The following is a 27,164-nucleotide window of genomic DNA, read 5'->3' as shown; positions in this document are numbered from 1 at the left end:
GAGAACAACTACCTTAAATGCTATGATTCAAGAAACATGTAACATAAATGTACTAAATAAAATAACATAAGGGCAAAACTTGGAAAAAATACTGGCCTGGTACAGTAATCACAGTATCTCTTTCAGAAAGCTGCAGAACCTGCTGAAGGATTTATTTTAACAAAAATTGAATCATTAGAATAGAATACAGAGTTTAGAATAGGTTCCTTCCTCCTACATTCATATGTTTGCAAAATTTCATAGTGTCGATTCATTTTGGACCAGAAAAGAATCTTGCAAAATTATTTAGTTGAACATACAAGGTTTATTAGAAGACCCTTTATATGTGATGTCAGTAGTGGGAATCACTCTTTTATTGTTTTACTTCATGTCACTTTTATAACATTCATCTCTGTAGATTTTTCTTGCCACAGTTATCAATTTTGTTCTCAGATAGACAATATTCATGGGGAGGAGAACAAGGGACAGTTATCCTGCCCACACAATACTGGTCTTTAAAGTATTTTACAGTAATAATATGGGGCAGACCAACAGGAAAAAAAAACCAACAACTATATTGTACAAAACAGTAACAGCAAATCAAACTTGCTTTGAGGGAGATTTTATTGTTTTGTTAGGTTTCATAGAAGGATTAAGTTGTACACACTTTACAGATGAGGAAAGAGAAGCGCATAGGTTTCAATAAGCTCAATTAATTATGTGTCCATCATAGTGATGTGAAGAATTCAACTCATATATGAATAAGTACAAGAAGAAATGGAATAGGATGGAGATGGAGATGAAGATGAGATAGGATGAAGACCTGGATGTGAATCATCTTGGAGTGCTAATGGCCTGCAAGCTACTTCTAAAATTACATAAAGAAAAATATCATTATAAAGGAATTTGACAGTACTAAATATTGACTTGATTCTTGGGGGTTATGGGGGTAGGTATTCTACTGTTAGTTGTGGTTTGGAAATTTTTTTCTGGTATACCCCATCTTTCCAAATTAATTGATACTAGGAAATTCATTACTTAAGGGATTCCTGGGTTTCCTGCCAATGAATACCTTCCCTCATGTCATTCCATGCATCAATTTGGAGAAAATTGACAATATTTATATACTGTAGATGCTGAAGATGGCACATTTAAATTGGTTGAATTTTATGAAATGAAATCCTGAAACCAAATTTGAATGAGTCCAATTTGATCTCAATAATAAGTATGCATCAAAAATCTTGGAGGCAGTCTCAGGTACATAGAATTAAATTATATACCATAAACATTAGTAGGGAGGGATAAAGGACTGTGCCCCTTGGAAATGTGTGATCTCACAATAAAATTTTAGAGTTTTCCTTCAACCTACTTTCTAAAACGCATTGCATATGGTGCAAGATTCCTTCAATGCTAGAGATTTAGTTTGCCCAATATACAGATAAGACTTCTATGGAGACTGTATGGAACTTTCTAGGCCATGGATAAATCAGCAGCGGTTTCTCTCTCTTCCATAACCCAATGCTTTTTGTCCCTGCAGAAAAGACCATGCTTTAGGAAGCAAAATACATGTCTGAGAAAAGGACAAAGACATGCCCATCATTTTAACTGTGAAAATTGAAAAAGACAGTGATCAGAGAAATTCAACACTTTTTAAAATTTAAAATCAAATAGGAAATAAAGTTTTTGTGTGCCAAAGGATTTACTGAAGGGCTTCATATAAAACCCTCAGATATCAGGAATGAAGTCAACTCTTTTGACCACATCATTACAGAGTATATTGTATGTATATCAGCCATGCAAACATATAGAACTGACAAGAGGCTGATTTCTTTGTAGGTCTGTTTAAAAAGCACCCACAATATAAGAAAGTAGGCACAATTGTTACCCACCAATCCAGAGAGTAGCATGTTGCATTACCTTGCTATTTAGAACCATTTCTTCCCTTTCCCATGATCTCATTCTGATCACTTCCAGTTCATCTAGGTGACCGCTCTATTACTCATGTGTTTCAGGTGTGATTTTCATTTCACCTTTTAACTGCAATTGAAGCTTCTGCTTTTTTATCCAAACCTTTATCTATGCTTGTTTTCTGAGCTTGTATCTACTTTCAAGAAGGCGAGCTGGATGACTGAGAATCTCCATAGACATCTAAATACTTGAAAATGAAGTAGACCTTCTCAACTTCAAGCGATGGCCTGGCCCACCTCAGATAGGATCAAATTATATTCATTATAAGTAGCAAACTGCTCCAGGGCCAGAGAAGAGACCCACTTTTTTTTAATTCAATCACTGGAAGGATGTTAGAAATAAATTAAGAAAATCTCTGCCCTAATGCATTAGCGGATAAATTAGGGTTCTTAATGGAAACACTGTTGTTGACATTATTGTAATGCTATCTTGTTCATCTCAATAAATCTTGCTTGGAAAGAATTACTTACAGTACTTTCTGTCTGAGGCTTCTTGCCAAGGAGATTGACCCTGGGGTGGTTGCAGAAGACCTGAGGGAAAATGAAATGGAGAAGATGTTTCTGTCCTCTCAGTTCCAGGTTTCCTCTCACTCAGTAGCTCAGCTATGGAGAATACAAAGACATCACAACCTACAGTAGCCACTTGGGAACGTTCTGAGTCACCTCGGAGAAAAAGAGCTGGAGTAAGGAGCACAAGAAAAGTTTTCAACTATGTGAAATCATATCACAGAGGATGAACAGCAGTTTAACTAGAGCAAAGAAATAGTTGAGAATGTGGGTTGTAGAAAAATGATCTAAAATTAAATATAACTTCTTTGGTTAAAACATTGAGGAATAGCTCAGATGATGTTGAAGAAATGTTCCCTAGAGGTTTTAAAGAAGGCAGTGGATGAGCTGTTAAGAACATGTAAGGATAGGCAATCAAACTCTTGGGTTACTCAATACATACCCTTTTCCTTACAGTTTCATGGGGTTATTTTCCTTACAGTCAGTACCTGTGCATCCCTTCGCATATAAGCAGGAGGCAAAATTTGTTTTGCCACACAGCAAAATATTTGATCCTGAATGTTGCACTGAAAACATACACAATGCCATTCACTTTGGTATCTTACAGCAGTTTTCATGCATGTAGGAAAACCATGAGTTTGGAAGCAATTCTTGATTGCATGTTTGACTTTGCCACAAGAATCAATTTCTGTTGATAAGATCACTGCATGTAGTAATCTAAGAGTAATGCTGATGCCCAGCTGTCATTCTGCACATGAGGGTAACCTTTGTGGAGATGATGCAGACATATCTGGGTCCCACAGTTGCTAGGAAACTTCATAGAAGCAGGGCAGGGTGGATGCAACATGATGAACAGCAGCAATCCAGTATATTGAGAATCATTCTGCTGGTACTTCCTGTTTTAGAGTATCAGGAAATGGAAGGAAGTGCTCAGTCCTTCTACTTCGTATGTGGATGAGTGTGCGCGTGGATCTGTGTCAGTACATTTCTGTACCTATGTCACTAGAACTTATAAATCTGCCACCAACATGCAAACTACATCCTAACTTGGGATGGTGTGGGTTGGGATGCTATCCCTGTTACAATAGTTATAAGAAGGAAAACATGGTATTAAATATCTGGGTCTGTGTCCCTTGTTTGGCTCTCTTTCATGAGCATCTTGTGTTGTTTGCTTCTGATCTCCACCAAACTCTGGCTATATAGACCTTTAGGGTCCTGTATGCTTTCTGTCAACATATTGTCCACAGTGGAATCACTCATCTCTGCTCAATAGGCTTGTGAATCTACTATGATTTGAATGGATCCGGTTAACCAGGAAGTGGGCAGGGCTTACCCATGACTGGATTTTGTGCTTGGTGTAGAGCACATGCCCCTTAGCTCTAGCCTACATGATTGAGCAGGTGAAGCCACAGCACTCCTTCAAGAAGATGAGGCTTGTCTTTGTTACATAGGGTGGAGAGGTTTGTTGTCCTCTTGATGTCAACTTCTTTTCTTTTACAGGAGCTATGAAGAAACAATCAATTATTGCCGTAAGAACTTGACATACAGCTCTGGAGAATGAATTACAAATTGATCTGGGGGAAAAGGGCTCCCTCTGTTGTCCGAGCAATTCATTAGGAAAGACTGAGTAGCGGTGCTGGGTCAGAACTAACTAATGAGTATTGAATATTCACAGAGGGGTAAATGCCCTTAATTAAACAGTTGTAAAAATCACAAAAAATCTTACCTCCATTAAAATGTTGCACTGATCAGTCTCCCACCTTCAATATTGCTCCTGTTTTGGGCATTACATTTTTTGAATGACTCAGAGAGGTTGATTGCATTATTCCATTGGCCAACAGTGACATATGGTTGCAAAAATGCAAATGCAATCAACAGCTTTACACTTGTTTTAATCACAAACAGTAATTACTCGAGGTCTGTTTTGTTCAAACTCCATCCTGAGTACTGTGTCCAGTTTCAGTCATCACACTTCAAGAAGGATTTAGAGAAATTGGTTCAAAGAAAGCCTGTAAGGATGATCAGAGGACTAGAAACATAAACCTATTGAAAAAGATTAAATGAGCTTGGCATGTCTAACCTTGGGAAAAAAATGACTGTGGGGATGTGAATAGCACTCTTCCAATATATGGAAGAGTAAAGGAAAGTCCAGACCTGTTATCTCTCATTTTAAAGTGCAGGGATTGTCCTTATAAAAAGCCAATCCTGGATGAAAGTTAGAAGAAAATTATGATTTCTGAATAAGCAGAGAGGAGAAGCAATTATTCAAAATGATGGTGGGTTTCCTGTCATTGGGGGTGGAGAAGAAGCAGCTGGATAGCCATCAGTCTGGGACAGTTTAATTTGGATTGTTGCACAGAGACTAGAGTTGAACTCAATGGCCTAAACCATCTCTTCCAACCCTATAATTATTTATATATATGCTGGGAAAGATGGAGGGCAAATGAAGAATGGGATGACAGAGAATGAGGTGGCTGGATGGAGTCACCAAAGCAGTAGGTGTGAGCTTAAATGGACTCCAGAGGATGGTAGATGACAGGAAGACCTGGAGGAACATTGTCCATGGGGTGGGGTTGTGATGGGTCAGATGCAACTTTGTAACTAACAACAACAAATATATAAAATGTAATATAATAATGAAACATTTGTCACATTATGGAAGCTATAAATTTAATCAGGACATAATACGAATATAAGTATATGCAGGATAAAGTACAGCCAATAATACAAACTCACTGATTTTGCTTAATACCATGCAGATTTCTTTCTCTCTCCCTTTGAATAAGCATGGACACCTTATCTTGTCCATAAAAAATGGGAGAGGCAACTCCATATTCATGAGTACCTACTTGTTTTCAGAAGGCAGGTTTTGGAAAGCTTGTTCTTTAAAAATTCAGCCATTTCCTTATCTTCTTCTCGTTCTCTGTGAAAAGAGGAAACTGCATCAAAGCAGTCTTTTCTTAGGTTTGAAAAGACGATTACAAAGCAGTCTGAGTGATGGCTCTCTAAACCTCTGTGAAAGAGAAAGCTACTTTTCTTTGATTCTTGAATTCTCTCATTTAGAGTAGTAAATAAATTTGTTCCCATTGATTGGCAGGACAACCAAGGAAGGTACTTCCGTGGGATTTAAAAGTGCCTGGTCACTGGCTACATATACTTGTTTTTTTTCATTTTATAAAACATTTCAAAATTCACAGAACCTTAAAGAACCAATTAAGAAGTTTGGGGTAATATGTTGGTTTTCTTGAGAAGATAACTTATGATTTTGTTAAGATTGTATTCCTGCCTTGATTACTTTTCTGTATAGGTAGTCCTCACCTTACGACCACAATGAGTCCAAAATTTCCATTGCTAAGCAAGACAACTGTTAAATGCAATTTGTCCCATTTTGCAACCTTTCTTGCCACGGTTATTAAGTGAAGCACTGCAGTGGTTACGTTAGTAAAACAGTTATTAAGAGAATCTGGCTTCCCCATTGACTTTGCTTGTCAGAGGTCACAAAAAAATGATCACATGACCCTGGGACACTGTGACCATCATAAAACATGCCAATTGCCAAGCTTCCAAAGTTTGATCACATGACATGGAGATGCTATAATGGTCCTAAGCATGGAAAATGTTCATATCTCGCTTTTTCAGTGCCATTTTAACTTCAAACAATCACTAAAAGAATGGTGGTAAGTCAAGAACTTCCTGTAATCAACTCCTGTTGCCACATTTCCTTTGGAAAAGTCCAAACAGTGTTTTTAACAGTATGGTATGATTAATGCAAAATTGAATGTAATACAATACAGAGAAGAAGTGAAAGAAATTCTGACTTTGAGTTCAGAATGCCAACTGGTTTAACAGAGTCCCTGCAAGGTACAGTAGATAAAACATTGACCTTTTGGCAGCAACCTTGTCAAACTCAGTCCCCAAAAGATGGGTTAGGATAATTAGGATCCCAAAATCACAATTGACCCTTCTGAATCTACATCTTTCTAGTGCATTTTTCTGCTACATGACATCTACTAGATTTGCTGGACTGCAATTCCCAGAAATGCTAATTATTTGCAATGTTGGTTTGGAATTCTGGGAGTTATAGTAATATTGGGCATCAGTTTTGCAGTGTTATTATAGGAATAAAAAAGAATAACTACTATGTGTTTCCTTGGAATGTTTGCAGGATTGGGGGAACATAAGGTAATCAAGAAAATTGGCATCTTTACCTGAGCCTTTCAAACTCTACATCATCCACAAGGAAATCCCGAGTCTCTACAAGTTTATGAATTTGTTGCACTAACTCCTCCTCCTTCTGTTTGTCTTCTTTTGATTTTTTATTTTCTGCAGTATGGGGAAAATACATGTACAAATATGTTTATTATTGAAACATTTTGCAGGAAAGATGAAGATAATTCTGAGAATGGATGAATTCCTAGAAAGATAATTGTTTAGATTAGATTAGATTATTGATTAGGAAGCGCAAACTTAGGGGTTTTTTAATGAAATGTTTTTTATCCTTTTTAGGGGGCTCCAGGGTGGGGGGGCGGGGGCGGGTGGGTCAGATCAGGAGCGATGTGAGAGCTGGGCCTCCAGGTGTGGTTGTGAGCAGAAGGAGCGGAAGGGAGGAGGAGGGGGAGGATATCATTCCTATACAGGGCTCTTTAATTCCAACGGTCGCAGGGAGGGGCAGATACGAGGACAGATTAAGAACTTATAGTCGGTTGGGAGACCGTGGTTGCTGGTTACACCCGGTCGCTTGTACCAATCCCTGCGGTCTAGGTGGTCAAGAGTTACAGACCCAGGGCCTGAGGCTGTTGTTATGCAATGCGAGGTCCGTTGTTAACAAGGCCCCCCTCATTCACGATCTAATTTTAGAGGGGGAGCCGGACCTCGCGGGAATAATGGAGACCTGGTTGGGCCACGAGGGAGGTCTTCCCCTCGTGGAAATGTGCCCACCAGGCTACCGAGCATTTCACCAGCCCCGGGCCCAGGGAAGGGGCGGTGGGGTGGCAGTAATTATTCGGGAGGACTTAGAGCCGAGGGAGTCTACTGCGCCACAGACGTCCGGATGTGAATCCCTTGTTGTGAAATGGGGCCCTGGGAGACAGTTGGGCCTGCTGATAGTATACCTGGCTCCTCGCTATACATCAGCGGCCCTGCCTGAACTCCTCGAGCTGATCGCATCGGTGGCGGTTGAGACCCCCAAACTTTTAGTGATGGGGGATTTTAACCTGCCATCGATGGGAAAAGCATCAGAGGGGGTTCGGGAGTTCATGGCTTCCATGACAGCCATGGACCTGACTCAAATGATTCAGGGCCCGACACACGAGGGAGGACACACTCTGGACCTCGTTTTTGTCTCTGGCCAGTGGTTGAGTGATCTGGGAGGAGGGGACTTAACCATCACTCCCCTGTCATGGTCAGACCACTCACTCCTTCGTCTTGACTTCCCTGGTGCTACCTCCCGCTGCGGGGAGGCGGAACCGGAAAGCACTAGATGGTTCCGCCCCAGGCGCCTGATGGAACCATATAGGTTCCAGACGGAGCTTGGGCCACCTCCTGTAACCTTGACCCGCCCCCGGGTAGAGGACCTGGTGGTCGCGTGGAATAATGCGACTACCGGGGCCTTGAACCGGGTGGTGCCTTTGCGGCCTCTCCGGCGGCAACGATCCACCCTGGCCCCTTGGTTTACCGAGGAGCTGGGGGTGATGAAATGCCGCAAGAGACGTCTAGAGAGTCGTTGGAGATCCTCTCGTTCCGAACTTGATCGAACACAGGCACGAGCCCATTTAAGGACGTACCTTGTGGCATTGAGAGTGGCCAAACGCCAATATTGTGCCACTCTCATTGCATCCGCAGAGAACCGCCCTGCCGCCCTGTTTCGGGTGTCCCGCTCCCTCTTGTTTCAGAGGCCGCGGGAGGCCCCTCTACAGGGCAGAGCAGAGGAATTTGGGAAATATCTGCAGGATAAAATCGCTCAAATCCGGAAGGATTGGGTCCCTGTTAGTGGTCCAATGGAGACGTCCGTGGCGAGTCTTGAGGAATCGACCTGGGAGGAGTTTGACTTGGTTGCCATCGAGGATTTGGACAGAATGCGTGGACGACTGCGACCCACCACATGTTTATTGGACCCGTGCCCCTCCTGGCTTGTACTGGCATCCTGGGAGGTTACACGAGACTGGCTCCTGGACCTAGTGAACGCTTCGCTGAGCGAGGGGTCTCTCCCGGCCGCCTTGAAAGAGGCGGTGGTGAGACCCTTGCTCAAGAAGCCTTCCCTGGATCCTTTGGAGCTGGCCAATTATCGTCCTGTCTCCAACCTTCCCTTTTTGGCGAAGGTTGTAGAGAGTGTGGTGGCCTACCAGTTTCCACGGCATCTGGAGGAAAATGATTATCTAGACCCGCGCCAGTCCGGCTTCTGCCCCGGTCACAGCACGGAGACGGCCTTGGTCGCGTTGGTGGATGATCTCTGGAGGGCCAGAGATAGAGGTTGTTCCTCTATCCTGGTCCTATTAGACCTCTCGGCGGCTTTTGATACCATCGACCATGGTATCCTGCTGCGCCGGCTGGAGGGGTTGGGGGTCCGGGGCACCGTTTTGCGGTGGTTCGGCTCCTACCTTTCTGGCCGGACGCAGCATGTGTTGGCAGGGGAGGAGAGGTCGACCCTACGCCCCCTTACTTGTGGGGTTCCACAGGGGTCGGTCCTCTCGCCACTCCTGTTCAACACATATATGAAGCCGCTGGGTGAGATCATCCGTGGTTTCAGGGTGGGATACCATCTGTACGCTGATGATACTCAGCTGTACTTTTCCACCCCGAACCACCCCAACGAGCCCATCGAAGTGATGTCCCGGTGTGTGGAAGCCGTACGGATCTGGATGGATGACAACCGACTCAAACTCAACCCCTCCAAGACGGAGTGGCTGTGGGTACCGGCTCCCCGGTTCAGCCAATTAATTCCATCATTGGCCATCGGGGGCATTCAACTTGCCCCCGTGGAGCGGGCGCGCAATTTGGGCGTCCTCCTGGATGCCCAGCTGTCCATGGATGACCATGTGACAGCCGTGGCAAGGGGGGCGTTCCACCAGGTTCGCCTGGTGCGCCAATTGCGCCCCCTACTGGACCGGGACTCCTTACGCACAGTCACTCATGCGCTGGTGACGTCTCGCTTGGACTACTGTAACGCTCTCTACATGGGGCTTCCCTTGAAATGCACCCGGAGGCTACAGTTGGTCCAGAACGCAGCCGTGCGGGTAATTATGGGGAGTACTAGGTACTCACATGTGACACCGTTCCTGCGCGAGCTGCACTGGCTTCCTGTGGTCTATCGGGTGCGTTTCAAGGTTTTGATAACAATCTTTAAAGCGCTCCATGGCTCAGGACCTAGTTACTTGCGGGATCGTATTCTGCCCCATACATCCCTGCGACCAATCCGCTCGCACAGAGAGGGCCTCCTCCAGGTGCCGTCCACCAGACAGTGTCGAGGGGCGGCGCCTAGGAGTAGAGCCTTCTCTGTGGCGGGCCCAGCCCTGTGGAATGACCTCCCCCGGATATTAGGAATACCTCTGACCTCCGCTCCTTTCGTGTAAAGCTCAAGACCCACCTTTTTCAAGTTGCTGGCCTGGCTCAACTTTGATCCAACTATATCGCTCCTGACGGGTTTTTTATTTGGGGTATTTTAATTGCATTCAATTTATTTAGGGGTTTTTAAACATTGTGTTTTTACTTGTTTTTATCTATCAGTTCACCTCCTCCTTGTATATGTCGTATATATGTCTTGGTATATGTTTTGTTATATGTATGTCGATATATTTATTTCCTATGTTTTGTTGTACGCCGCCCCGAGTCCTTCGGGAGAGGGTGCAGCTAAGAAATAAATATTTATTATTATTATTATTATTATCAGCACCCCAGTTGTAGAATAGTCTCCCAAGAAAGTTTTTCTTACTTCTTGCCTGCAGAGACAGGAAAATATCTGCTTACTGGGTTTTTGAAATCCATATTAATCTTCCTGTCTCTTTATGACATTTTCCTCTTACCTGTTAACTTTGAATTTAATGTGTACCTGTTTATTGGAAACCCTAAAACTGAAAACAGCTCAGGGCACATGGAAAACTCTGAAAAATTAATACTAAGGGCCCAAACCAAAATAATACTAGGGGGGGGAGGGGGGATAGTCCAACCCAACAAATGCAGCATATTGGGAGACAGAACAGAAATGTGGATTAAAATAGGTAAGAAATTGGTTTAAAAACACCTATCCACTTGAGATGAATTCAGATCCCCAGGTCCAGGTGGTATATATTCCAGAGAACTGAAAGAACTGGCAGATGTGATCTTTTCCAAGTACAGCAGAATCTATTGATGGAACTGACTCTCATCAACTGAATGATATTGAAATATGGAGCTCATAGGCCACAGGCAATTCAATTAAGGCTGCCATGCAGCCTCTTGAACTTTTTTCAATAATTGCTGCTGAATTTGAATCTTAGGAATTTTCATAATTCTATAGGAAAACAGTGTCTTATAAATCCTACAGCAGTTGTTGGCTCAATCACTCCAAGTATAGGCCTTACCTGGCACTGAAATTAACTTCTGTAACTCCTTTTTCAACCTGCTGATTTCCTTACAAAGCTGGATATCATCCATCCTGCACAAACAGAAAAAAAACATAGTCCTGAGCATAAAATAGAGTTGTTTTGATGTAGTGGTTAAGGCATCAGATTAGGGAGATCATGATTTCTAACTTGGGCAAAAAACCAACTGGATAACCTTGGGCCAGCCATGTTCTCAGCCCTAGGAAGAAAGCAATGGCAAACCACTTCAGAAAAAAACCTTGCCAAGAAAACTGCAGGAACTTATCTAGGCAACCTTCAAGAATTGGACATGATTGAGCAAAACAAAACAAAACAAAACAAATGAAACCAGAATAGGACTTATTAAAAGTTATGGAAGAAAACTGAATAAAAAACCCAGTGTTGTATTATTGTTGTAGATGATCATGGCAGCAAGATTTTTTATATGTGCAGAAATTGAAAAATAAAGAAGTTCCAAATATTGAAGAATGGATGTTTGAAGTTATGGATTTGACAGAATGGCAAAACTCACATTTCTAGAGAGAGAGATAACTACACACTCTTTTATTAAAAACTGTAATCTCTTATGGATTATATTACAATAGTAGAAAAAATAGCTGGATGATAAAGAGTTTTATAGATTAATTAAGGTGGGGGGGATAATGGAAAATGTAAATAGTGATATAATGCAATCATATAAAAGAATAAGATATGGTTACTGGTTCACATATGGGGGTATTTTTAAGCTAGATCTTCAGTTTTGTACTTGTAGGCTTATGTTTTTGTGTATGTTTCTGTATTATGTTTTATTTTTATTTCATATATAGGATTTTAGTAACATTTCTATAGAAAGAGAAAACAATATTTATCAAGCTAAAGTGAACACAGAAACTATACATGATTATGGAAGGCAATGTCTAAGTACTACTCTTTCAATGGTAATTGCCTTATTTCTTCAAAAGGAAAATGACACTGAATTTAAGAGAATCAATCTAAAGAGAAAAGTAGATAGAAGATGATTGAGGCATGATAGCTTGCTAGCTAGCTAGTGTGGGGTGGGGGTGGGGGTGGGGGGATTCTTTCAGTTGGAGTTTCCAACTACAGTTGGAGATAGAGGAATGCAGCACAGGACAAGATATCTGTCGGTCAATCTAGATAGATGGATGGATGGATGGATGGATGGATGGATGGATGGATAGATAGATGATAGATAGATAGATAGATAGATAGATAGATAGATAGATAGATAGATGATAGATAGATAGATAGATAGATAGATAGATAGCGATAGACAGATTGACAGACAGATAGATACCTTGTCCTGTGCCCCATTCCCCTATCTCCAACTATAGTTGAAAACTCCAGCTGAAAGAACCCCTCTCCACACACACTCCCTGCAATATGCCTAAATATTATATGTACATTGTGTGTCTTTACACATACTTGCTAGAAAGCACACTCAAAGAAACAGCAGTGCCTGAAACTAAGTAAATATCAGTTCATTAGTTTGTGATGTGTTGGTTTTTAATTGCTGTTGTTATTTCTGGCTGTTTTAATTTGATTATTAAACCACTCTGAGTTATGTAGAAAGTGGGAAGGCAGATAAATAAATAATAATGCATATTATGATATGACTATGTTTGCACAGCAAAAAAAAAAAAACTTCATTAGTTAGGTGTAGGAAAACTACAGTTCACTTATCAAAACCTCTGCAACTTTCTCTCTTTTGAAATAATTTTCACCCTTTATTCAGTAAATATGAATGAAAATTAAGAGAAAAAATGCAGGAGAATGTATGTGCTAAGCAAAATACTAATACTAATAATGCATATAAAAAGATGCCAGACTGAGCAAGGCTGCACACAGTTTGAAGGAGCTATCCATGGTTCTGAGTCTGACCAAGGATAAAGACCAAAATTTTAGATTCGTATCCCATTAAGTAAATCTATAGATCCACACTGTACATTTTAAAATCTTTTTGTAACACTGCATTACATGTAAGAGTAAACTCTGATGAGCCTAAGATTATGAACTTTGAATAGATATGTCTATCATTGTACTGTCAGGCCTGTAATTATATTCTTTTTAGGATCTTTGGCCTGCCACACTTTTTAATAATTCTCTATGCTGTTTCATTAGTGTAGTAGTTGGGAGGGGGAATAGAAAGGAGTAGGATTGTAGAATGGATTGTTGACATTCTTTTGTAGAAGCCAAGGTCATCTTTTGTCTTCGCATCTCGACACCTGGCCGGAAGAAGATGGGTGTACATGCCAGCGTGGAAGAATATGATTGGAACATGTGATGGATTTGTGGGTGTGGGGAGAGATCATGAACTTTCAACTGGTTGAACTTAGAGGATGTAATTTAGAGTTGGAATTTCCATAGCCGTACTAACATGCCTGCGGAATAAATTGCACCTTAAATGATGTTTTGCCTTGGACAATGATTTATTTCTGCATGGTATTTAGAACCCTAACACATGCATTGTTACACAGCTGATCTGTATACCTTACTTTTCAGAATATAACATGTGCTCTCCACCCAAAAGTGGGTAGAAATGCCTGTATGTCTTATACACTGAATATTGCTGAAGCTCCACCAGCCCCCACCCTTTGACCGTTTTCAGCCTCCATGTGACACGTTTTCAGCCTCCGCATGCTCCATTTTAGACACATTCCAAGTTGCGGATTGCTGCCTCCATGCGTTGAGTTTTTGGCTTTCATGCATCATATTTTTGGCTTTTTTCAGGTGGCAGGGATTGGCAGGGATCAATAGGGATTGAAGGCAGCAACTGAGATCCCCGCGGCCTGGAACCAACCAAAAATGTGATGCACGGAGGCCAAAAATGGGGCATGCAGAGGCTGAAAACGGGGCGTGCAGAGGCTGAAATCGCAATGCACAGAGGCCAGAAAATGCGATGCGTGGAGGCCAAAAATGCAATGCATGGAGGGGGAGATCGGTGGTGAGGTGCTGTGATGATCCTGGCAGTCTGGAATGGGTCTCAAACGGAGTGTGCGGAGGCTGAAAATCTGACACACAGAGGCCAAAAACATGACATGCGGTGATAGGTTGTGGTGATCCCAGCAGCCTGGAACAGCTGATAGGTGGTATTCTGGGAGGCCAGTCCAATTGCCAATTGGCTGCTTGTGCTGAATCAGGCTGTGATGATGTGCTGAAACTGACCAGACTGTTTGCTGTTTGCTGCAAGGATGCTAGCAAGATGAATACCAATGGATGCTGGTAGGCAGAGACAGAATGTTTTTGTTTTCCTCCCCAAAAACTAATGTGTGTCTTATACTCTGAAAAATACAGTAATTTAAAAGAGAAATATACATTGGCTAGAATCACCTTTTAAAATGCTTTGCCTCTTGGTCTCTCTGTCTGCCTATCAAATTTAGATATCACCCATCTTACTCTCAGAATGACTCTGGGCAGTTTACAGACAAAAGCTTTAGAAGCCATATAAAAACGTAGTACATACCAAGATCAGTAAAATGGGAGCCAAGTAAAAACACAGCAAAAATAAATTAAAAGGCAGTAGGAGGCAGTGAAAGCCTTCAGGTCTCTAACCACTTTCAGATTCGCATGCCACTCTTTGAGCCCCATGTGAGTTGGTAGAGCCAAGTCTTCATTTTTGTGATAGGTCAGGAGAGGGGGGGGGTCATTTACTCTTGGGGGAAGATTCTTTCATAGGACGGGGCAATGGCAGAAAAAGTCTCTTCCTAGACCCTACCAATTGGGATTCTTTAACTGATGGGGTCTGCAACATACCTTCCTTGCTAAGTCCGGAACTTGGAATAGTCACCTTTATCCTCAGAATTCACAACTTACTTGCTTCCAGTATGGAGTGATTAAAAGCCAGAAGGAAATTATTCTTTAGTAAAAGAATCTGAGTTACAGAAATATATCCTTAACCATTCCAAGTTTCAGTTTTGGAAAATTAGCTCTTACTGATGAGACAGCAAAGAAATAGGTTGTGGCATGACACAAATAGGACGTCCTTCTCTCACAGTGCCTTACAGCCAGGGATGAAATTCAGCAGGTTCTGGAGAACCGGTAGCAAAAATTTTGAGTAGTTCTGGCTGGTCCCAGAAGTGGGGAGAAAATGGGGATTTTGCAGTATCCTTTCCCTGCCATGCCTATCAAGCAACACCCACAGAACCGGTATTAAAAAAAATGAATTTTACCACTGCCTAAAGCTATAGGCAGTGCAGGCTAATCTCAAAATACTGGTCTGCTTTCTTGTTTTTACAATCATGCTGTCCATGTTTGAACTCTTGAAGATATTCAGAGTGACAAGTTTAAAGGAAATTGTTAAGCTGACAGAAGGGATATTTTCACAGATATGACATGTTAGTGAAATATCTCTCTCTCTCTCTCTCTCTCTCTCTCTCTCTCTCTCTCTCTCTCTCTCTCTCTCTCTCTTTCTTCTTCTTCTTCTTCTTCTTCTTCTTCTTCTTCTTCTTCTTCTTCTTCTTCTTCTTCTTCTTCTCTCTGTCTCTCTCTGTCTCTCTCTCTCTGTCAAATATGTGAAAGACAGGAGGGCTACAGGATAGAAAAACAATAACCTAATCCATGCTTTTCTGATATAAATCCTTTGCAAACATTGCTACTCTCAGAGTTCTTTCCAAATCAGCTTGTCATCACAGAAACCTCCGAAATTTCTGGGGCAGGTTGAACAATGTAGTCTTTGAGGAAGCAAAGTTGGTCTGATTCTGTTGAGAGATTCTTCTCTTGCAATGAAGCCTACAATTATTCTGAGGAATGTGTTGCAGATGCGGGGATTGAAGAGTATGAAGACATGTTCAAAATTGCATGGAGGAACAAAAGCTGTTGAGTTGATAGGGTGAAAGAAAAGGAGGGGAGAAGGAGGAAAAATCTAGCAAGAGAATTCAACACTACCTGATTCTTGTTACCTTACAAACTTGGAAAATGATACTTCATCACCTGAATACTGTATCACACATACACACACAGACCCAAGTTTCCCAATTTCCAACTCACATGTATCGGAGCTCTGATTCTCTCCGCACAAGGACATCCCTGATTCTCTCAATTTTGAAAAGTTCTCCTTCAATATCATCAATGGTAGCTGTAGAGTCAGCCATAGAAACTATTTCTTCCCCTGAAGAAATAACAGACAGGAAAATCAGTTAGTGAGAAGGATGGAGGTGAAGAGATGGAGAAGGTCTAACATCAGCCAGTTCTTTGAGTGAACAGGCTGAAGATTAGTGTTGCCAGCATCTTGAGCAATGATAATTGCATGGAACTCAATGAAACCTTATCAGTCTTTTTTGTGAGCCTTGTATATAAGATAGTCAGCCATATGAATATTTATAATAAAAAAAACCCAATTCTTCCTTAGTACAGGAAGTACCTCAACATTGTTAGAACTGTCATTCCTAATTTTACCTTGTTCCCCATGACACTGATTTTCTTTCATCTCTAAACCATGGTTTCCACAGTCTTATCCTCCATAGTTTCCTAGCTTATCCCTATCCTTTCCATCACGAAAGGGCTTTAAAAAAATTTGCCCACTTCTGCTGAAAAGGAAGCTACAGGGATTCCTACTACTATTATTTAGAAGGTGGTGAGAGGGTTTCCCATTGGACTTTTGGAGCCTGAATGCATCATCCATTATCTCCATCATGCTAGAATGGTGTAGCAATTCCACTTGTTCCCTATCCCCATGACTGGCCTTCCCTCGTTCCTAGGCCTTGATTTATCCTGTTTTATTTTGCTATTTGCTGCATTGCTAAATACACACCAGTTGCAAAATTAAAAAAAATGAAGAGAGCCAGGAGGTCATTGTTATGTCAGCAGCTTTTTCTGTTGCTTTTTCTGTAAAGATCATTAGTGAGAAAAAGATGGTTGCTCCTAGGTTGAAATACTTGGTCTATGTTGATTCCTCCCTACCTCAATATTTTGGACTTCAGCTCTTGGATTCTGAATTAAAGTATTTGACCTCCTATCAGGATTTCAACTGGACCTAAAGCAAAATGCTCGAATAGCAAATAAGGGCTAAAGACATGGAACAATAGTGAAACACTGGGAGAATCTTTAGCATCTCCTCCAATCTAGAAGTTGAAGGGATGTCAACCATAGAGTGATTCCTCCCTCCCGCCCTTCAACATATCTTCAAGAATTTAACATAATCTTAGAGTCTCAACTCTAAGATTGCAGTGTATGTGCTTGCCTTCACACTTATTCACATTATTTCCCTGGGGAATCATTGAAATGAAACATATTATTGGAAAATGAAATGCCTGAATAGGTCTTTTTCCTAAGGGTGAGTAGAAAAAAAGCCTTTTTATTGGGTCAAAGAAGAAGCCCCCTCTCTCTTTAAATAAAATCCAACTGGGAGCAACAATTATGACACACCTGTCAGCGAAGAGGATGCATTGATAATAAGGATGTTCCCTCACTGAAGTGTCTATCATTGTTTTTTTTTAAATGCTAAGGTGCCCTTTGTGTTCTTTCATGAATGGCTGTAGCTCAGCAGGAAAGTACATGCTTGGCATACCCAAGAACTCAAATTCAATTCTTGGCATCTCCAGAAAGAACAAAGAAGCACTGCTGCCTGTAAATCATTGCCAGCAATTCTGTGCAAAATGGAGCAAAGGTCTGACCTAGAATCATCAGCTTCTTAGGTTTCTGTGTTCTCCCCGCCCCACCCACCTTGTGAGTATTGCTATTTATTGTTAATTCCTCCTTCTGGGAAATGATTCTGATGAAAGTTGGTGGCACATGCATTAAAAAATTTTTTTCAACAGGCTCCTGTGGACAAACTGAAACACTGGACATGAGTTACAAGTTATCTCCCCCAACCCCGCAAAATCATCTTGCATTGATTTGAGTTCTGCAATCCTTGGATCAGCTTTGCCAAATGTGACTTGTGCGGAGAGAGAAGCAAGTTTGTAACTTCGTTATCTTTATGCAAACCTTAAGGCCAGCAGTGCCATCCTTCTCTACTACACGAAAGCTTGTTTAGCATATACGGTATGAGCAGAGGTCAGTAATAAGATTGGCATTTCATTATTGGAGCCAACTTGGTCTGTGCTGGTAGGTCAAGGCAAGCAAAAAAGGGCAGGGGTTGAGCTCAATTTTGTTGTGTTTAGGAAGAGTTCCTCTAAGCAGAAGAGAGAAAAAACTGCAAACATCTGTCTTGTGTGACCTTGGGGAAGAGAAATTGCTTTTAGGTGCCTAGCATTCTAATTAACACGGAAATGCTCTGGTTTGGGTGCCTCTGTCAAATACGAGCCCTGGCACAAATTTCTACTATGCTGGCTAGGGAATTCTGGGAATTGAAGTTCACAAGTCTTAAAGTTGCCAAGTTTGGAGACCCCTGGCCTAGGAGATACTCAGACTTCTACATAAACCAAGACATCTCTCCAACACTTGATCTGGACCGATTCAAGACTTTTAGTTGTCTTAAGTGAAGCAGCATGAAGATGGAGAGATGACATGTAACTGTAATGGTCCAAAAATTCCCACAGCCATTGCAGGGAATACTTGAGTGCCCTCTCAATTTGTATGGAAGAACAGGAAATGGTTCCTTTAATTGGCATGCTGTTTTCAGAGTGGAGAGTCAACAAGCAGCTATATTTACAATGAGATGACCCAAACTCAGTGCCCTATCTACAGCAAGTGATACAATACAATACAATAGCAGAATTGGAAGGGACCTTGGAGGTCTTCTAGTCCAACCATCTGTGTAGGCAAGAAACCCTATACCATTCCAGACAAATGACTATCCAACATCTTCTTAAAGACTTCCAGTGTTGGGGCATTCACAATTTCTGGAGGCAAGCTGTTCCACTGATTAATTGTTCTAACTGTCAGGAGATTTCTCCTCAGTTCTAAGTTGCTTCTCCCCTTGATTAGTTTCTACCCATTGCTTCTTGTTCTACCCTCAGGTGCCTTGGAGGATCGTTTGACTCCCCCTTCTTTGTGGCAACCCCTGAGATATTGGAATACTGCTATCATGTCTCCCCTAGTCCTTCTTTTCATTAAACTAGACATACCCAGTTCCTGCAACTGTTCTTCATATGTTTTAGTCTCCAGTCCCCTAATCATCTTTATTGCTCTTCTCTGCACTCTTTCTAGAGTCTCCACATCTTTTCTACATCGTGGTGACCAAAACTGAATGCAGTATTCCAAGTGTGGCCTTACCAAGGCAGAGCCACCTTTTAAAATGACAGTGTCTTCTTTGACAGGTAGTTAGGTGAAACGAGCAGATTTCTGAAATGCATGTCCATATGCCATTTTCTTATCTTCAAACAGTTTTTGTGTTTTATTGCATAAATTTAATAAAGTGGTTGGATAGATGGATGGATGCTTCTCACTTGATTCAATACTATTTGCTATATAATTTAAATCCATAATTACAAGAGAAAAGGAGATGAATAGATGCAGAGGGACAAGCGATGGGTCTGTTCTGTCATTAAGCTTATTGCTGTCAAAGCTGGCTTATTGCTTTCCCATTCACAAAAAATTGGGAGCTTTTCCCCTGGAGAAATAAATAATAAATCCTTACTTGGAGTTAAAACCCACATTTGGAAGCAATAAACAAATTCCTTTAGAAAAATAAAGGCTATCTTCAGGCATCTTCGCTAAGAATGAGGATGCTACTTTTCTGGCAACCTCTGAATCACGTGTTTTTAACTTCCAGGGACTATCTATGGCCCTTCAATTGTTGTAAGAGCTTCTTCCTTTGAGTCTTTAGTAAACAAACTCCATCCTGCAATGATCTGTGTCAGATACCTTTGGGGGGGGGGGGATGAAGAGAAACCAAATCTTTTGGTTCTCAGACAGATGTTCTTCCTCATACTTGTCTTCTTTTCTGCCTATCACTACTTAATGACAAGTTATTCTGTCTCGATTGCCAGGGAAATAGACAAGTGACCAAGAAGCCCCTCCTGTAAGCCATAACATCACCAGGAGCTGTGGAGGGTGTAGGAAGTAGGTAGAGGAATGAGCCATCAATCTTCTCTTGACTACTATAAAACTTTCAAGGAATAGGAGACCATGCACGGTTAACACATGAATATCCATGCATTAATAACCATGGATACAAACATATTTATACACAATACTCATACAGACACACACACACACATATATTTCTCCTGCACAGGTGCAAGGATTTGAGCCCTGTTGCTAGAGGTAAAGGTCATAAAACTGAATTGGTATTTCAGCAGTACCCCAGATGTGCAAAGTAAACTTACCTTTGCCTGGATCTGCTGCAGTCCACCTGGTTGATTCCAGGGATCCATACTGGGTAGATGCCTTGATCTCCTTTTCCATCTTCACTCCTTGCTGTGGTATTTAAATCCCCCTGTTTCCCCCGGTTTTTTAAATCGTCAGAATTCCCTAAGGAGGAGGACTTCTATGGAGCAGGAAACGAAGGTCAGCTTTTGATCAAGGAATCATTTAGTGGGGAATCAAAAGAGCATGGATCTTAGCCAAGCCAGGTCCCAGCTTGGCAGCTGCCAGCCACCATCAGTTCATGCCGCGATGCTCTTGTACATCTGTCGGGGGGGGGGGGGGGGGGGACAAGGCAGAATCTGAGTCTGCAGGAGATTAGATGAAGGTCTATTATGATACTGAGAGGTGCCCTCTGGTGGTTAAAAAAATGTTTTATTTTTATCATTTGAAAGACTTCCAGAAAATCAAAACACCCCTACTTATTTATTCCACTGATTTTGTCCCATCTTTGCCTGCAACTACTCCTTACTCAACCACTCAATTTAACTCCATGCAAAACAGTGTAGAACCACTTGCATAAATATCTATTTGTTTCTAAATAAATGCAGTTAATAGCCATATAGCAAGCTAGGTAAGGTAAAGGTTCCCCTTGCACATATGTGCTAGTCATTCCCGACTCTAGGGGGCATGCTCATCTCTGTTTCAAAGCCGAAGTCTGAAGATGTCTCCATGGTCATGTGGCCAGCATGACTAAATGCCAAAGGCACATGGAAAGCTGTTAACTTTCCACCAAAGTTGGCTCCTATTTTTCGATTTGCATTTTTACATGTTTTCGAACTGCTAGGTTGTCAAAAGCTGGGACAAGTAACGGGAGCTCACACCATTATGTGGTGCTCGGGATTCAAACCACCAAACTGCCCACGTTTCTGACTGACAAGCTCAGCGTCTTAGCCACCATGACCCTTTATAACAAGCTAAGCCTACCCTAAGTTGCAGATTGCTGCAAGAGTTTCCTCAATATTATGACATACCCAGAGGTGGTATTCAACAGGTTTTGACCAGTTCTGGAGAACTGGTAGCAGAAATTTTGAGTAGTTTGGAGAACTAGTAAATACCACCTCTGACTGGCCCTGCCCCCATTTATTTTCTGCCTGCCTCCCAAGTCCCACCTGATCAAGGGGAAATGGGGATTTTGCAGTAACCTTCCCCTGGAGTGGGGAGGGAATGGAGATTTTACAGTATCCTTTCCCTGCCATGCCCACCAAGCCACACCCATCAAGACATGCCACACCCACTAAGACATACCCACAGAACCAGTAGCAAAAAATTTTCAATCCCACTACTGGACATACCTAAGTCCATTTCTTCCTCGACCTTTTTAGAAAGAGCAAAGAAGAAGAATAATCAGTTTGTCTGACACAAAATGTAAATGTATCTGCAGTTTGGAAGACAGAAGCTTTGTTCCTCTTTCCTTTACTTCTACTAAGTCTTGAGCTTTATGGCATTTTCACATCAATTTTCAGCAAGTTTTCATTGTGCTCAGCCTCTGGTGGATCCCTTCATTTATTGTTGACATTCCACACTAAGCCTTTTAGCTACAAAGGATATGAACTAAAGTCCCACAAGAACAGAGAATTTCCACCTCTTTATTCTTAACATAATCTTGGTGGAAAATGAACAAAACTCCCAGATGTCCACTATCTTTACTTTCTGGTGAGTAGAAAAATTAAAATCTATGTATGCTGGGACTTGCAATGACCCAGTGCAATAAAAAAAAGTTGGTAAGGATTTCTATTTTTCACCAAAGTCTGCAAGTTCCATCATTTAATATTCATCTGTTGTTGTTGTTGTTGTTGTTGTTGTTATTAAATAATAATAATAATAATAATAATAATAATAATAATAATAATAATAATAATAATAATAATAATAATAATAATGGATGTGGCAATGCCTGGAGACAGCATAATAGAAGAAAAAGAACTGGAGAAGATAACAAAATACAAAGACCTACAATTAGAAATAGAACAACTGTGGCAAAGGCAAGCAAGGGTAGTACCAATAGTAATAGGCATCTTGGGTGCAGTCCCAAAACAACTGGAGCACCACTTGAACACCATAGGCATTGACAAATTTGTCATCAGTCAATTGCAGAATACAGCTTTACTTGGAACAGCTTCCATCCTGCAACGATATCTGTAACAGCCAGATTTGCCCATCCCAGGTCCTTGGTAAGGACTCGATAGGTAGACAAAAATGCCAAACCCAGCCTGAACATCTGGCTGACTGCAATGATCAATCAATCATCATCATCTAACCTCCCCCCCAAAGTCTCTGTAAGTTGGATCATATAAAAAGAAATAAAAATAAAATATATGGCTTGTGTTTCCTTATAGTAGCATAAGTCAACCCCGGGTCAAGAAGAGAGTCCAATAGTCTCTTGTCACAGCAGGCCCATGGCTGGAAGGGGAACTCCTTCACATTTCTTCTCCACAATAAAGTTTTCTGGCTAAATGGAATAGTTGAAGCTGCCTCAAATAAAGACATGTTCTTTGGCAGCTGCTAGGTAAACTCCAAATCCACACTTTGCTCGTTTGCAAAATGTGCATATTAGTCATCTTTATGGTGGCTAAACACACACCAAGAAAAGAACAGTCTTCGTTTTGAGATTTTATTCGTTTTGCCATGACCAGGAGTTTAGTTCCTGGAGTAGAGACTTTAAATAGTTACAGCCTTGAATTGTTGACTCTATAGGGACAGGGAGGGAGGAGCGGGGAAGAACTAGGGAAAGTACTAGAAATGTTTTAATTTAAATACACTAATTGTATGTTTGGGAAACAAGGAGATGGATGGAATTTTAATTTAATTTTGGCTTGGGCTTTTTTTGGGTAGGGAAAAGTAAACAAGCAGGGAGAATAATACACTTTCAATGTTGTTTAGAAGTGTATCACACTGTTGTTGTTTGTTTACTGTATGAGTCACTGAATCTACTCTACAATTTTCATACACGCTCTTGAGCAATGTAAAAAAAAAAGAAGAGAAAAAAGTACAGACTTCAGTTGGGTCACTTCCTTATTCAAGACCATTGGTGGTGTAAACTGTCATGAAGTTTGGATCTGTATTTCCTCATTAGTCTTCTAGTTAAAGCAGCATTAACAATTCCTAGCAATGCTTCAATAATTGAATGCCATTTTCTCTTTTAACATCAGTTTATTATTAGTAGAGATTGTCATTGAACCAAAAAGTAAACCTGCACTGGATCTTCTAAATGATACTAAAGGTTTTACTATGGCATTGAATTTGAAAGAACATCTTCAGAATTTTACAGCACTAAAGTTCAGAAGTCATTCTGTTATCACCATGCAATAGTGTATATTAAAGGCACAGTTATTCAAGCTGCCAAATTTAACCAGAAAACCACATATTGTGACTTGCACCACTGCTTCCCTAAAAGCATAGCAAGTCTCAGTTGATCCATGAGTAAACCTTTAAAAACTTTTTTTATTTCTAATATGTAGTTATTTCATTGGAAAAATTGATAATTATAAGATTATAGTATGGTTTATTAGTTTTTCCGAGGACATTATTTAGTTAATTAGGGAACAATCCTATCGTGATACATACTAGATAACAGGGATGTTAACTAAAGTATATCGATTTGTTTTGGGGATATGTTTTACCTTTTCTGCTAGTTAGCACAAAATGATTAAATATAGTGTAAGTATGATGTAGGAGATGACCAGGCTAAGCCTGAGGGAGGGGTCAAACACATCATAAGACACAAGTCCCTACATGCCCTCAAAAGAGCTAAATTCAGCCCACTTTGAATATCTTTCTTTTCTCCCGCTCATTTCCCTTGACCGCTAGTTGGTCAAATTCTTGCAATAAATATATTCATTTGGACTGCCTGAATCTCCAGTTTTCCCTGATGCTTAACATATGATTATCAATAAATATAAATTGCAGGTCAGCTGCAAAAAACATAGGTTTAATTAAAGTTTACAGTGGTGAGTGAAAAACATGTTTTTGAGTGAATAATATGCCTCGACAGTCTCCCACCACCACCACCAATCCTTCGGCTGTTGTTCCCCAAAATTTTTGAACTCAATCCTAGTTTGTGTTATATAAAACCATTAAACACATGGTTTAGATTTCTCAGAAGTCATGTCTGAATTTCTAAGGCTATTGTGCAAAATGAAATGAATTTCTGTTGTCTTGAATGTTGTCTTTTTTTAGTGGTAGAACATGTTGTCTAAATAGCTCATCTATCCTTTTGTATTTATGAAGAAGTAGACAACATAATACTTTTGTGAAAGTTCCAAATTCTAAATGTGCCATTAGTCCAAAGTTGTTTGAGCACCAGCTGAGTCCCTTGCAGAAAATAGAAGGAAAGATGCATTGTAGCCCAGAAACACTTGACATATCTAGGTTTCTGACAACCAATTGTCCATCCAATTCAAGAATGTCTTAAATTCAGCTTGGGACATTTAAGAGCATTTCTATATATGTTGCTTTCTCAATCTGAGAATTTGAAGCTGAATTGCCTCTGCAAGCAACACATCCTTTGACTTTCTTGCTTATTTGTTCAGAACTAACTCCTACTGTTTCTTCAGGCAGAGAAAGAATGTTAAAATAGTGAATGGTGGAAGATTCATAACAGTCAAAAGTATTTTTCTTCACACAACACAGTTAAACCATGGAATCAAGAAGTTGTAATGGTTAAAGGCACTTCTTATAATAATTGTGATAGTTATGAAATATTGCTTAGCATCAATTGTAAAGTAGTATAATTGGGAAAGATTGATGCCTGTGGTCTTTCTCTAGGACAAGAATGGATAATCCAGAATCCTCTGCTTCTCCAAAGGGCTTTCTTTCACAACTCCTTGCCCCCTGCCCCCAACCCCCCGGCCGGCTGTCTATCTCTTCTTACCTTAGTGGTTAAAAACTGGAAGCATGATTTTGTACTATTTGAAACCTCAAAAAATGTCAGTGTAAGTCCCTGGATACACTTAACATAATTTCCAAAACAATTAAAAAAAAACCCAGAAAGTACCCGCAAAAAAGAGGGATGTGGTGGCTGAGTGGCTAAGACGCTGAGCTTGTTGATCAGAAAGGTCGGCAGTTCGGCAATTCGAACCACTAGCACCGCATAACGGAGTGAGCTCCCATTACTTGTCCCAGTTTCTGCCAACCTAGCAGTTTGAAAACATGTAAAAATGGAAGTAGAAAAATAGGAACCACCTTTGGTGGGAAGGTAACAGCATTCTGTGCGCCTTCAACATTTAGTCATGCTGGCCACATGACCAGAGATGTCTTCAGACAGTGCTGGCAGTTTGGCTTTGAAACAGGGATGAGCACACACATCCCCTAGAGTCGGTGACATATGACTAGCACCTATGTGCAAGGGAAACCTTTACCTTACCCACAAAAATAAACATATAAATAAAAATCCACGAATGTCCTAGAAATGATGTCCCCATTCACTTTGTGTCATATCCAATATGCTGAATTCACATCAAAAATGCTAGTGTGGACTAGAGAGCATTTAGTCAGATCCAGAAATGCTCAGCCTGAGTATCAAGATAATCCAGTTTCAATGGCCATGATTAAACTGAGGAATAAATTACCTAATTGTCTAGCAGTGGCTATCTGATTAGAAGACTTTAAAAAGAAATATGAACAAATATTAAGATTATTCCTATCTATTATCCTGGTATCCAAGGAAACATGCCTCCAAACATCAGTTGCTAAGATACCCGATTGAGAAGGAAGCAGGAGAAGCTCATGTTCTCCTTATGGGTTTTCCAGTAGGGAATTCCACTAGACAGCATTGGGATTGAATGATAGAACAGATGATGGCACAATCTGATCTACCCTGGATATTTATGTTTTTGAGAGTACTTTAGTTCAATGTTCAAGCCTATCATTTCTGGTCATTTGAGAATTGGGATTTGTTCTCTAAGATAGTCATAGTCACATCCTGGTGCCACCTTCTTAACATTTCCTTAATTGACATTTCCTGAGCCCAGATGCTTACTTAACTACCCTGTGAGCAAAAGTGCAGTATAATGTTGCACTGAGTAGAGTGTGTGTAGAACAGAGTTTTGATTTTCAGCATGCAATGGAGAATGTATGAGAAAATATGTTGTACATGTGTTGATTTAGATAAAGTGTGTGGTAAAATAAGAATTATTTTAGATGAACAAGAAATTCAAAGTTGACTGCTGAATGTGATAATAGTGGTTTCATAGTTTTTATCCATTTGGGTGAAAAACAATGCAAAACCCCTCTTGAGAGTATGATCCATTTTATTAAAACAAATACTTTCAATTTTCTTCAGCAAAATTGTTTACTGGGTCAGCCAGCCCTGGACACTCCCGTATTTTGATCTGGAATGAAGTCATGGCTTTAGATTAAAAATGTACTGTACAATATTATTATTCCTCTATTAGAAATTGTGTAGCTTAAAGGTTTTCTAATGTAGTCACCTATGGGTGGGCTGCTGCCGGTGATACTACCGGTTTGCAATCTGTGTGCAACTCGCATGTGTGCACTGTTCAATGTAAATTGTTCTTCGCGCATGCACAGAACAATTTACAGTGAACTGTGCATGGCCCAACGGCTCGGGCGCATGGAAGGCCTGGGTCGCTGCCGGTTCTGCGACCCAGACCTGAATTCCACTACTGGCTTAGCCAAACCGGGCCGAACTGGGAGCAACCCACCTCTGTAGTCACCTGAACACATACATTTCTATTTCTAAAGTATTCCTGCATGAATAACTTACTGGGTGCCTTTTCCCCTCTGTGAGTCTGTCGTAGCCTAACAGAGGGAAACAGAACTTGATCGCTCCTCTTCTGGTCTTCTAGCTTCCCCGAACCCTCTGTCCTGGACAGAATCTGTCCCATGTTAGACCCCTATCTTCAGTATTCTTCTCTGGTTTGTTTCATGC

At 40.9% G+C, this 27,164-nt stretch overlaps 1 protein-coding gene across 2 annotated transcripts; it reads right to left on the bottom strand.

The window, feature by feature from the left end:
• Positions 1 to 237: 237 nt before the first annotated feature.
• LOC309388884 (bMERB domain-containing protein 1-like) lies at positions 238 to 20,466 on the bottom strand. 2 transcript variants are annotated; one of them, XR_014174860.1, is made up of 7 exons: positions 20,236 to 20,466; positions 16,013 to 16,133; positions 11,009 to 11,082; positions 6,662 to 6,776; positions 5,303 to 5,376; positions 3,787 to 3,956; positions 2,462 to 2,477 (listed from the first exon to the last, which is right to left on the bottom strand). XR_014174860.1 is itself a non-coding variant. In XM_081946607.1 (6 exons), exons 1-6 carry the CDS (start codon positions 20,312 to 20,314, stop codon positions 3,838 to 3,840), a joined length of 582 nt encoding a protein of 193 aa, XP_081802733.1. In that variant the 5' UTR covers positions 20,315 to 20,466; the 3' UTR covers positions 238 to 3,837. The 2 variants fall into 2 exon arrangements, 1 of the variants encoding a protein (XP_081802733.1); XM_081946607.1 differs by having other exon boundaries at positions 238 to 3,956.
• Positions 20,467 to 27,164: the final 6,698 nt, after the last annotated feature.

This window comes from Natrix helvetica (genome assembly GCF_964273705.1).
Source record: "Natrix helvetica genome assembly, chromosome: 1".
NCBI classification, from domain to species: Eukaryota; Metazoa; Chordata; class Lepidosauria; order Squamata; family Natricidae; genus Natrix; species Natrix helvetica.
This window is presented reverse-complemented; position numbering and strand designations above follow the sequence as displayed.